This window comes from Phaenicophaeus curvirostris, chromosome 6 (assembly GCF_032191515.1).
Source record: "Phaenicophaeus curvirostris isolate KB17595 chromosome 6, BPBGC_Pcur_1.0, whole genome shotgun sequence".
Lineage (NCBI taxonomy): Eukaryota > Metazoa > Chordata > Aves > Cuculiformes > Cuculidae > Phaenicophaeus > Phaenicophaeus curvirostris.
In genome coordinates this window covers 33,675,474-33,689,160 of record NC_091397.1, presented here as the reverse complement: position 1 = coordinate 33,689,160, position 13,687 = coordinate 33,675,474, and the positions used below count along the sequence as shown (strand labels likewise).

At 39.4% G+C, this 13,687-nt stretch overlaps 1 protein-coding gene across 3 annotated transcripts in view; it reads right to left on the bottom strand.

Annotated features, from left to right (window-relative positions):
- The window catches only part of TPK1 (thiamin pyrophosphokinase 1), a 293,667-nt gene that overhangs the window by 57,526 nt on the left and 222,454 nt on the right, over positions 1 to 13,687 (bottom strand). For all 3 annotated transcript variants that reach the window (XM_069859754.1, XM_069859753.1, XM_069859755.1), the window contains one exon: positions 2,162 to 2,273. In XM_069859754.1, the coding sequence (XP_069715855.1) occupies positions 2,162 to 2,273 (112 nt within the window). The remainder of the gene's footprint in view (positions 1 to 2,161; positions 2,274 to 13,687) is intronic.

The window sequence follows — 13,687 nt, the reverse complement described above, 5'->3', positions numbered from 1 at the left end:
CTGGAAATGATTGTTTGCAAAATTGAGGGCTCCTCTCTCACCCAACACATCATTTTTTACTGTTCAAACAGAACCAGAATTCTTGAATTAGTTTATTGTCCAGATAATTTTAGTATTCAAACCCTACTTTTTCAAAAAAAATTGTTAGGTCATATTCAATTAATTCCATAACAAACTGGAGAAGCAGGCCTTCATGTCATGTTTGGCTTAAAAATGACGTTACGCTTCTGTATCTTCTCATTCCCTTTTCTTCCCAGATGAGTCTTTCCCTCTCCATCCCAATTTACAGGAGGACTAAGATTTTTAAATGTAACTGCAAAACTACAAGCAGCACACAAGTTATTTACACAATGAAAGCTAATTTTAAACTTGAATGTAGGGCTTATTAATTAGGGAAAAAAATCCAACCAAGTCACAATTAAACACATGCTGTATTTGAGACATTGGTTTCCCTTTTGGGGGATGTAACTACAATTTAATTTGTTTTATCAGCATCTTAACAATTACCTGATTAAAAATCTGTATTTGCATGAGTAAAGGCTAGCTCTAGTCACTTGGGCACAAGTATTTCAAGTTGTGCTGACCTTGGCATCTCAGACAGATAAAACAACTTCAGCTACCACTGCGCTGCACACTGCCTTCTCCTCCAGCTGGCACAGCTACACGAGTAACCCCTTTCTCCTTAGCTTCTAGCAGATCAGGCAATCAGAATTTCGAAGTAACAGTCATGTAATTTGTGGGAGCAGACAGACCATGTTTAAAACTACCATCTTTCTAATGAGCACCTTGTATCACTAAACTAAAAGAAAATTCTGATGCATCTAAAAAATAACTTGTTTTTTAAACTAATAATCAAAACCACAAGAAAGAACTGAAACCTTACAGCATCTACCACATTTTGATCCACAGGCTTTTGCAAAATGACACAGGCTTCAGAGATTCTCTCTTCATTAACGTGAGTCTGGTTTGAGCTTCTTTCACTCCACTCGAAGGGCAAAACATTGACGGAGAAATGAGGGGCCCCTCAGTACAACAGGCCACAGAATTCATAGCACTACAGGAGATGGGCAGATGAAGACGCAGTTCCTTACTTGTCAACTGTATTTATCAGTATAAATTAAAATATTTAACTCTTTCAGATTAAAAGAATGTCCCTTATAGAATACATTCAGCTCTTACAATTCAGTTTAAAAGGATGAAAGCATTACTAGCCAGACAGCTCTTTACCTGGCAAGCCTCTCATGTCTTGAAATCAATGCCATATTTATATTTTTTACCATTAGTGGGCTACTAATGACTGCCACCTCCTTAACTGCACATGCGCAAACTCTCAGTGGAACAAGGCACTCTCTAGACTAGCATGCATGCCACTGGCTGGCACAGTGCATCAATCTCAAATTATTAGCCAACGAGGGCACTGCACTGCAAACCACGTGCCCCTTTCTACATGGGATGGCTCTAAAGTCTTGGCCAGGTAAATCAGACTGCAAGACCTGAGGCTCTTAATTATTGCTTTGCCTTCCTGAAGTTTTAATGAATCTTTACTTAAAATATCCCATCTTTTTCCTGAGTAAATACATCCTGAAGGGCCCAGTGTGGGAGGAGGGAGCAGGAGGATGAAGATTGTTTCAATTTTTTTGGTCAAGAAATCTCCATTCCCTACAGACAAATGTCCCTGTTCTAGATCAAATGTACATTTCAACACTTTAAAACAGAAAAGAGATCTGTTCATTCAGAGCTGAAAAACAGACAATATATGTGAAGCACTTCAGGGAAAGTGAGGTAGCTTTAATAATCTGTACCATATTATTATTTGTCTGTTGTAACTTTATGGCTTATAACCAGGAGTTTAGGCACTGGCAGCTTCCCCTCCCTGGAGGGCAATGCATTAAGATGGAAATGCATCATGACCTCAATAAATGTTCTATTTAAACAGCACAATGACCCCCAAATGGAAAACATGTTTCTGCCTGCAATATCTCAGGTTTAAATATATTTCTCTTTCTTGTTTTAAAAATTCGTTTCTAGGAAAAATGGCCTGGAAGAGATTCAATACCATGTTCCACCTTCAGACACGTAAGGCTCTTCAGCACTGGTGAGGCTGAAGTAAATGTGCCTTTAGGATACATCAAACCCGCTGTCCCAGAGGTTTCTAACTTACTCAGGTTCCACTTGAGGCCTGTTGTGGTCACGCTTTCACAGGAGTTCCCAATGGGGATGAGGCCACACCAGTCGCCTTCCAGTCCTGTGTTCACATGCAGCTTATGCTTACCCTGTAAAACAGAAAGGCCTCTGGAGTCAGCTCATTAGGGACCCAAAAAGCATTTGCCAACAGACCTTGCAAGTAAAACAGAAAATACTTAGATTGTGATGGGTCCAGAATGACCCCCAAAGGCTCAGGAATATTTAGAGTTCAGGTTGCTGATGTTTATAGAGGGAGGAGAGACATGTGCTTGCGTTCTAGACCTCAGGGATTTAAAAAAGATTGTTGCTGGGCTTTTCTAACCAGAATCTGGCGTGAAATGAAGGCATCCTGAACCATTCGTTCATTTTTTAACTCATATAAACAGCTGTGTTTCACTTCCTAAACAATGCTAGTCAAAGCATCACTGAAACTCCTTCACTATTGTGACACCACCTGTAAAATTTCATATACTTCTCCAGGCATGTACTCTTCCTAGAAGGGAGAACATGTGCAGAAACTTAACAAGGTGCTAGAGAATTTAACCTAAATATTTAGAGAAACATGTCTGAACTAAGTAAGAACAACAGAGTGAAAAGAACCCCACATTTTTTGTATAGCTAAGATAAATTTATCTTGTAACTTACAAGTTCATAGGATGCAGGAGAAGCAGCCACTACTAATGATGATGGGTTTGTGACCAAGATCTTAATTAGAACTTACAGACCCTGTGTGAACGTCTTGCCAGGTGGCAGTATATGAATGGCTGCAAGGAAGACCAGATAGTGGAAATCTTTTACATAATAATAATAATAATAATAAAAAAGTTGAATGTTTGAGTTCTGGCACAATTTGTGTTCTAAGAAACTAAGAAAGCGCTTATGAAAACTAATAGGTTGGTGCAAAAATAAATGCCATTTTTGTCATTGTAAAATGTGATGCTTGTTTTTGATTAAACTTTTATTTAACTGCGTTCATATAGTATATAATTTTAAACCATGCAGTTTCCTTTACTTATTTATGATAGTTTTTTGTTTCACTGTTTATTCTTTTTTATTAAAGATGGAAAAAAGCAAATTGAAGTGATTTTGTTGTAAGGGTTCAAAAGGGGACCTTGAGTAGTGGGAACTGCTAGCTATTTCAACCAAGCATTTGGCCAGGGGACTGTCAACTCAATTGCAACCAATGTGACTCAACCATCTCCCTCGGCAACCTGTTCCAATGACTGACAACCCTTTTGGTGAAGTAATATTTCCTAATATCAAATCCAAACCTCCTCTGGTGCAATCTGAGGAAATTTCCTCTACTCCTATCACTTGTTACTTAGGAGGAGAGACCAACACCCACCTCACTACAACCACTTTTCAGATAGTTACAAAGAATGATAAGGTCTCCCCTCAGCTTCCTTTTCTCCAGTTTAAACAGCCTCAGTTCTCTCAGCTGCTCCTCATTAGATTTATGCTCCAGATCCTTCACCAGGTTTGTTGCCCTTCTTCGCACATACTCAGCAGCTCAATGTCTTTCTTATAGAGTAGCCCAAAGATGAACACAGTAACTGAGATGTGGCCTCATCAGTGCCAAGTGTAGGGACAGGATCACTTCCCCACGCTATTCCTGATATGAGCTAGGATGCTGTTGGCTTTCTTGGCCACCTGGACACACTGCTGGTTCATATTCAGCCAGCTGGTGACCAGCACCCCCAGGTCCTTTTCCACCAGGCAGCTTTCCAGCCACTCTTCCACAGGCCTGTAGCATTGCATGGGGTTATTGTGGCCCAAGTGCAGGACCCAACACTTAGCTTTGTTGAACCCCATACAATTGACCTCAGCCCAATGATCCACCCTGTCCAGATCCCTCTATAGTGCCTTCCTTCCCTCAACCAGATCAACAGTCCTGATGAATTCATCAGTTCCAGCAATTATTTTTTAACCAACCTAATATCTACAAGAAAACAGCAAATGCAAAACTGGTTTCATCAATATTTATTCTTTGAATGGGCTTCATCTGGGGGAAGGTTAGGGTTCTTTGAAACAGAGGTTTTCTTAGGGTTTTATTTTATTCTCTTGTGAATGCACAGGTTAATTAAACCCTTGAGCATGTCTTCCACACACAAGTTCTTCATCCCTATAAATAAAATCAGAGAAGCCTATTTATTAATTACAAAGATAAAAGAAATCTCTGAAATCCAGTGAGTACTCAGTGAGTACTTTGTTAAGCAAGAAATCAAGGTTTAATAACAAAAGAGAAAAGAACAGTTGAACCATAAAAATCAGGGAAATTTCCCAAGCAGGAAAAACACTTTCTCACGAATTTTCTTTTTGGGAATGTATTTAAGCTGTTCTCTTATGTCCTGTTGTCTCATATGCTTATTCCAAATGCCCTTGCAAAGATAAAGTCTCTAGTTAGAAAGTCAAAACTGGAGATGAAGTATCTTATTGCTGAGTGTTGATGTCTGAGGCATTCAACAGCTTCTCCTGTTAATGTCAAACGCATTACGAAGAAACAACTTCAATACATGTCATGCTCTCAGTTAACAAATGAACCTTGGAAAAGCTGTCAATTAGGGAGTATCAGACTGCATAGCTTAAGCCGGTTTGATTGTTTGCAGAGCAACAAGAACACCAATCCAATATCATCTATCTTCTCAGGGTGTCCAGCTGCATGTGATGAGCCATGTATTTCTACAGTGGTTGTGAACGCTTGTCTGCCAAATCCTAAGGTGTAACAAATTCAGGCTTGATAACCTTTTAGCTGTGCAATATGCCATGTTACTTTTCTCTTGAAGCATGGAGGGAGGAGGAAAAAGGAAAGGAGAGGCACAAGTATAAGCTTTCTTGTTATGCAATTGCAGATACTGTCTATAATGAAGCTGACGATGGAGAGAAGGAAAGGATGGGATTGACTGTACCCAAGAAATGTACATACTGCTCTTCGGAGCTACTCAAGGAGAGGAATACACTCACTACATTAATCAATTAAAGAATATAAAAAAAGAGATGTAAAATTAATTGACCCAATAGAAGACACGATTAAGCCTTGTATTCTCAAAATCTGTGTCTACCTACTATTAGGTTTACATTTACTATTTTATGATATTCTGACCCAGCTTACAGAGAGGGATTCAATTCAACAAGAAATTAATGCAGAAATCTTTCTGTGCTCATTAAATACATTTTTAAAACAGAAGATGTCATTACCACAGGCTTGCCAATATCCAGGATTTTGTCAGACGTCTCTCAATGTCTGATACTTCAAGTCCAAGTGACTACGTAAGAATCTTCCCTAAAAGGACATTTTCTAGCCCTCAATTGTTAAGAAAAATTTCAAACTAGGAGCCCAAAGGGCTAAACCCAAGGACGCAAGTAAACAGGAACAGAAATATTAAAATACAAATTACTTCTAAAAAAACCCCTCTCAACTGTTAAGCCAAACTCATGGCTTAGTGATTGCTTCACTGATATTACACAAGATGGATTATAAGAATTTTCTTCAAATAAATCAGTATGAGTTCTTAAGTTTATTGGGGATAGGAAAGGGAGTTGATTGTTGGAAAAAAACCCAACAAGTGAAAAAAAAACAAAACCTGCTCCTTTTTGCCAAAAAAAAGATTAATCAGACAATATTTGTACAGTAAGGCTCTAAACTCAGAGCACTGTGAATCTGCCATGGGGGAAATTAGGTGCTCAAGCTTATCGTCAAATTTTCAAGTATAGATTTTTCAACTAGCAAGATGGAACTGCTGTTTGCAGGAGGAAGGGAGGATCAGAGCTTGTAATTTGCAAATACAAGTGATAATTTGTTCTATTTAAGTCTCCGTGATTAAATGAACAATTATATACAAGTACTTAAAATATCAAACTGTTTTAAGTTTCTCCAGAACTTGAAGATCCAAAATTAGGATTAAAATGAAAGCAAAGTTTGACTAAAAAATCAAAGCAGTTTGACTAAATAAATCCCTTCTTCTTTTGCCTCTGCAGGAGGTAACTGAAAAAAAAAATCACTTTTAACTTAAGAATCAGATATTACCATGTTTGAAAGATACTGGTGATAAAATAATGGCAAATAATACAGCTGTATTGATTCTTATCTTATTAAGTCAGTTTTTAAAAACATTGATCAATCGTCAGCATTGATTTTTTTTTCTTCATTTTGTCTCTGATGCTTGGAAATAAGATCAATTTCTAAGTTCAGCAATAAGAAGAAAATGTCAGAAGATATTTTCAAGAATGCTTCGTCCGTATAGGTTAAACTTTTCATTTTGGTTCTGATGTCTTACATTATAAGAAAGCATTTAAGTAGTAGTGGCACCTGATGAGAAAAATCCCAGAGTCCTGAGGGAATTGGCTGATGTGGTTGCCAAGCCATTCTCCATGATATTTTGAAAGTCATAGCAATCGGGAGAAGTCCCTGGTGACTGGAAGAAGAGTAATGTTGTGCCTATTTTTAAAAAGGGTTGAAAAGATGACCCTGGGAACTACCGACCTGTCAGCCTGGGAAGATCATGGAACAGATCCTCCTAGCAGCTATGCTAAAGCACACGGAGGACGGGAAGGTGATTATAGACAGCCAGCATGACTTCACCAAGTACTGTATGACCAACCTAGTGGCTTTTGATGGTGGGGTAATCACAGCAGTGGACATGGGAAAACCAACAGATATGATCTATCCGGACTTCTGTAAAGCCTTTGACAAGATCCCCCACAACATCCTTCTCTTTAAATTGGAGAAATACGGATTTGATAGGTGAACTGTTCGGTGGATAAGAAACTGGTTGGATGGTCATATCAGAGAGTATTGCTCAATAGCTTGATGTCCAGATGGAGATCTGAGACAAGTGGTGTCCCTCGGGGGTCCGTACTTGGACAGTGCTGTTTAATATCTTCTTCAACGATACAGACAGCGAGATTGAGTGCACCCTCAGCAAGTTTGCAGATGACACCAAGCTGAGCGGTGCAGTTGCCACACCAGAAGGATGGGATGTCATCCAGAGGGACCTGGACAAGCTGGAGGAGTGGGCCTACGTGAAACTCATGAGGTTCAACAAGGCCAAGTGCAAGGTCCTGCACCGGGGTCAGGGCAATATGCAGTTTCAATACGGGATGGGGGATGATGTGATTGAGGGCTGCCCTGCAGAGAAGGACTTGGGGGTGCTGATTGATGAGAAGCTCAACATGAGCCAGCAACGTGCCCTCGCAGCCCAGAAGGCCAACCGTATCCTGGGCTGTATCAAAAGAAGCGTGGCCAGCAGGTCGAGGGAAGTGATCCTGCCCCTCTATTCCTCTCTTGTGAGACCTCATCTGGAGTAGTGTGTCCAGTTCTGAAATCCTCAACATAAGAAGGACATGGAGCTGTTGGAACGGGTCCAGAGGAGGGCTACACGGATGATAGGAGGGCTGGAGCACCTGCCATATGAGGACAGGCTGAGACAGTTGGGGTTGTTCAGCCTGGAGCAGAGAAGGCTCTGAGGAGACCTTATAGCAACCTTTCAGTACCTGAAGGGGGCCTACAAGAAAGCTGGGGAGGGACTGTTTACAAAGGCTTGTAGTGATAGGACTAAGGGCAACAGCTATAAAATGGAGAGGGTCGGAGTTAGACTAGACATAAGGAAGAACTTCACCATGAGAGTGGTGAGGCACTGGAACAGGTTGCCCAGGAAAGTTGTGGATGCTCCATCCCTGGAGGTGTTCAGGGGTTCAATGGGGCCTTGGGCAGCCTGATCTAGTGGGACTTGTCCATGCCCATGTGGCAGGGGTGTTGGAACTAGATGATCTTTAAGGTCCCTTCCAACACTAAGTTGGATGATACGATGAAATATACACCCACTCCGACACTGCTTTTGCTAAGGAAAGAACCAAAGCCATACTTGTTCACTGTCAAGTCTCCTGCTTGCCAGGAATTCAGTCAAAAATATGCAGACCTAAAAGCACATGAATGGCATCAAGATAAAAGCTGACAGCTTCTATGCATGCACAGATACCCCACAGGCACTTCATGAAAGTATAGAGAAAATTACTTCTCTAAGTGCTCTCCAGGCCAACCTGAATAAATATATTGCAATAAATGTATAGTCTAAAATAGATATCAAGTGACAAAATGTTATGAAAGAGAGAGTATAGGGACTGATCTTCAGTGCTGCATTCTAAAGGGACCTGAAGGAGGAAAACATGGAACCTGTTAGGTTGAAGCAGGATACAGAGGAGAATCATGAAGCCAGTTAACAAGATGCTGGAAAAGAATAAGGAATTAAAATTAAGATTTGAAAAAAAAAAAAAAAGATGTGCTAAGCAGATCTTTGAGACTGCTGAAGTACTAGGACATGTGAAAGGTAACGGGTAACGGGCAAGGAAAAGGAATGCATTACAGATTAGAAGACAAAGCAACCCTTATTCTAATTTTCAGGCTGCCCTAATAGCTTGTCCAGTATAAATACATCTCTGAATAACTTAACTCATAGAAGTCACTGACTTTCTAAACAGTATAGTGTCACCTGTGCTTGCTGTGAGATCTGGGACTATAGAGAAACAAGATTTCTTAATATCTGGCCAACTGCCCTATGATACTTCCTCCACTTGGTAGATCTTGTTTTCCACAATCTTTTGAGAAAAACTCTTTTTATATCAGCTTTATTTCAATGATTACTCCATAGATGGCAGCACACACTTCAAAACAACACAGCAGCAAACAGCTAAATACAGATGTCATAGTGTTACCCAGGGAAAAGGCAAAAACCACAGTCTGTTTTAGTACATAAACATCTGGGCACAGAGAATGGTATATAGATAAAGTCTCAGCGAATGGCTAGAAGTCAACACAATTGCCAAGGACATAGTAGAGCGGAGGAGGAAAGTAACAAGGATGAAACTAAGCTGAGAGCATTTATGTTAAAATCAAATAACACCATTGGCAATAAAGTAAAAACAAAGTTCCAGAAATATTTCTACTAATCATTAGTTATGTAAGTGCTTGACTTAACAATAATAAAAGGTTTTAGGCTGAGATTCTGAGCATGATAAATACAGCCAATTTTTCTAAAAGAATGTATTTAAGAAGAGCTATTTTGTTAGAACCCTAAAATATCATCAATTGTCTTTTCAAACAAATATACATGGTGCCAAGTTGTTATTATATGGATGCTATTCACAAAATGTCATTTGAGCCACCCAGGCTTTTTTTTTTTTCTATTTTCTTTTCTGTTGAAAACAAAGGTAACCACAGTTCTAGTGAAAACTCAGAAGTCGAAAAGCTCTTGTATCAGTGACTGCTGAAACTCATATGGAAAATCAGTAAATTTATTTTTCTTCAAAACAGTGTTAAGAAATGTTGGACCAAATCATGTCAATCCTTACTATCAAATATTAGTGGTGCTCCTGTGCTGAAATGGATAGACTTCAGTATATCAGTTATTTGCAAGACAATGTCCCACCAAGCCTACTCTTCAAGAGGAGCACTTCATAAAATGACAACTCTATAGTAAGTAAAAACCCAGGCAGTAGAGGGAAAATAAATTATATTCATTATCAGACCCAATTAATGAGCACATCTGCTTCCAACCAATTTACAACAAAGGTATAGAAAGAAATCCCTGCAGAGGTAAGTGCCACTAAACCAAAAAGATTTACTATACCCTGAGGTTATATGTTTAAGTGGTTGCTACTGTATATCTAATGTACAAATTAGCCACAAAGAGCAAATGATCCCACAGTTTCACACATTTGCACATGAACTTTTTCTGTAGGCCTAGAAAAACCCTCCTGAGAGTACGCTTCTCATGTAATATCGATGACATGTTTTATTGAGCACGGTAGATGCATCCCTTGTTTGCCCATCACCTGTTGCAGCATGAGCAAGTAAACCAACTCTCTATCTTTCTTGACCCACAAGAAAACAGTCATTGTGTGTGTAAAAAATGTGGACGTATACTTCTCTCTGGTGACTGCAAGCAGTTAAAACCACCAGCACTGTAGACACTGCTAACATGCACACAAATGAAGTGATAAAAACACTTTATCAGGAAATAAAATAACTGAGGATACAGGGAGTTTGGGCGGTTTCTTTTCACAGCTATATCTTAGAGATCAACAAATGCCATAAGTACTAATTTTTGCTCTACTCTGAACATTGCCCCGAAGAAAAACTCATTCTGTTTAAACTTCTCACTCACAAATGACATTCAACAATATATTCTTCCACCTACCATAAATCAATATAAAATACACCACAAATGCAGTACGAAACTATGATCATCAAGAATTGGCTGGTCCTTCTCTAAATTCAAGCAAGCCTTACACTGGCCCAATGTGACAATTTATACTTGAGCTTGTGCATTTGCTGCCCTATCCTCAGCAGGCCCATCATTATAGGTTTAATTAGCATTTTTAGTGATGTCTTAAAAAAATCAGAACGATTTTCTTTATATCCATTTATGAGACTACAGAGTATAATAGATTGCAGATAAGAGTGAAAAGTAGACAAGCTGCTGACGATTTCATATTGCCTGTATAATTATTATGCAATGTTGCAGTTAAATTCTCAATCTAGAGGGGCCTTTACTAAGGGCACTAATATTCTATAATTCCTAAGTGATGAAAATTACAGCGTAATCTCCCTCACCATCCACCAGTTCATAATACATTTAGTGTCACTGCTCACTCTTTTTTTGTGCTTTTCAACAGGGGAATAGTCCAGAGGCTCTCTACTGCCTAGACTGCATTCTTTTATTTTCCTTTGTATTAGAGAAGCATGGGAGTCAATTTAAAAGACAGGATATTGTTCATCTAACTTGTGGCAAGAAACAATTTCTTCCTTGTGGCACTGAATATGTATCGCTGGAAGGCACCTTTAAGCTATGTAAGAATATGCACAGAATTTCTGTGGGAGTAAATAGTGCTAGGCTTTTTTTTTCTGCTTTGTTTTTTTTGGAAGCGCATAGGTTCTGTTGCTACACAAGGGAAAAAAGTACAGTTACAAAGTCTAATGCATATCAATATTTGCCAAAATATGCTATATAACAATATTATTTTTTTTTCTTGTTTGGGTTGCTCTGATCAGGTTGTTTTCTTTGTGCATCTTGCTTTCTCTTCCCTGTTACAACTAATCTGCCTTCCCTTTCATATGATTCCTCACAGCCCATACTGCGATGAAGCCTATCATGTCCTATTTAGTGGGAAGAGATTAATTGATTAATTCTTCCTTTCATCAACTACTGACCATCTGAATCTTGGCTGGCAGTTGTAGCAGGTGCTTTTGCGATGTCCCCTAAGATGTTCAAATACGTCTATCTGTTCTCAGACATCTTCCCAGACATACTGGCAATTCTCCATAGCTTTTCTTCTGCAAAATCTCACTTGGAAATCTTTGCTACTACACAAATAAGAAGAATGATTAGCAGGCTGGTGATCAACATTTTCTCATGTTTTCTTGTACTCCTCAGTCTACATGCATGACACACTCTTGCTTTTTTACGTCTTATACAATGCACGAAATCACGAGCCCACAAATCCTCTCATATACCAACATCCTTTTAGCAGAATTGTGTTCATACTTGGGGGCTTCATGTTCATAAAAATCTGGCCTTGGTAATTTTTTTGGTGCAAACAAATTGATGGACAGAGATCTTTGTATTGACTAGGGTAATCTCACATATGCTTTTTCTCTCGCTTGCATTTCTGATTGGTACTTTCACATACATCTAGGTAAGAAACAGAAAGGCTGGAGATTAAGCAAATAATGAACTTTTGAGACAATTTTCAGCACCCTTTCTTGATTTCTGCTACAGGAAGGAATAATTTGCTTTTATTATAAAAATATCATTGACCTAGGTTAAGGATCCGTATCTGTTTTCAGTAGACACGGAAACAGGTTCTGCTTTATAACAGCAGGCTTTGAAGAAGTGTTATGCCCCAGATCTTGTGCTTGTGCTAGCAATGACTGACTGCTTCTCTCTGCACCTGTGAAATTCACAGACCTGTGGCTCAGGTTGAAAAGAACAAACATAATTAAAGAAACTTCAAGCTGGCCATTCAAACATTTTTTCTCCTTTTTTTTTTTTTTTTCCTGGTCCCCTCATCTTCTTTTGATTTTCTTGTACAGATAAGTAGTCAGTTGGAGATTCCAGTCCACACAAAAATCCACTCTTTTGTTGGAGCATATGGTGTGGAAACAGAACAGTGCACTACCCTGAATTCCATTTGCCTCCTTTATGAATCACACTTGGATAGGGGTGTAAAGTTTACTTGCAACAGCCTTTTTATAATGGATATAGCTTCAGTTTCCTTGCGTTTCAGTGCACCCAAGTCATCAGTGTCATCAGTGACAGATTTGGTCCTCAGAATACAGAGGAATATTCACGAGCACACTAAAATAATTCAAAGTAGGCCAACCTGAGTCCTAAATCTTTGACAGTGATTTCTTACCATAAACAAACACAGCCAGCCTTGCATCTTTTCTCACAAGACTCTGAAGGTCTGAAAGCTGAATGCATCTTTCCAGCACCCCATTTGTCATCACAGTTATAATTCTGAGGGAGCATCCCTAAAGAATTATACTGGTATTAAAATACCACAGAAAAGTAGAAGAAATTGCATTGTGTAGCAAACAATGAAAGAACAAAATCCCCATGTGGCATTTACCTTCTGCCTTTCTTAGACCTACATGGAGGACCTCTCATATCCTCCAAATGAGCATTCAAAATTATCAACATGCTGATAGCATACTCAGCCTTAGCACAACACAGTGGAGTTAAAATTTTTGGTGTAATGAGAGAACTATCCAGCAGAGTTGCTACCCTGGATTGCAAGAGAAAAAAATTTAAGCTACTCAGGGAGCTAGTTAACAATGTCCCCTGGGAATCTGCTTTTGAGGGCTTAGAGGTCCACAAGTGCTGGTCAGGTTTCAAAAACCAGCCTCTAAAAGGAGAGAGCATGCAATCCCATTGTGACGGAAGTCAAACAGACCAGCCTGGCTGAATAGGGAACGCCTCTTGGAACTCAGGAGGGCTTTGCCCAATGTTTGCCCTTCCTATGGGATTATCTTTCCTGGCACATAAGAATGCACTTGCCTTTATTGTATCGAGGGCTCACAGTCACCCTGTGACCTACTCAATCTCAACATTTTGATTAGGTGAGGGCTGGGATTAATGTTAGGGATTAGAGTTATGGTTTAGGGTTAGGGGCTAGGGTTAAAGTTAAGGGTTATTGTTTAGAGTTCAGGGGTTAGGGTTAGGTTTAGGGGTTAGGATTTAGGGATAGGTCTAGGGGTTGAGGGGTAGGATTAGGGGTTAGGATTAGGGTCAGGGCTAGGGGTTAGGATGCTAGAGTTCTCAGTGTGAAGAGACAGCACTTGAATGAGTCCTTAATGTGCTTTAAATTTTGTTCAGCACTGAAGTGGTGAGGCAGCTGGATCAGACTGTCATTTTAGGTCTCATCCAACTAAACTATTGTATTCTATTCTTTGAAATCCTTTCTATTTACTGTTTGAGTGTAAAATAGAATTTGAACACATGAAACG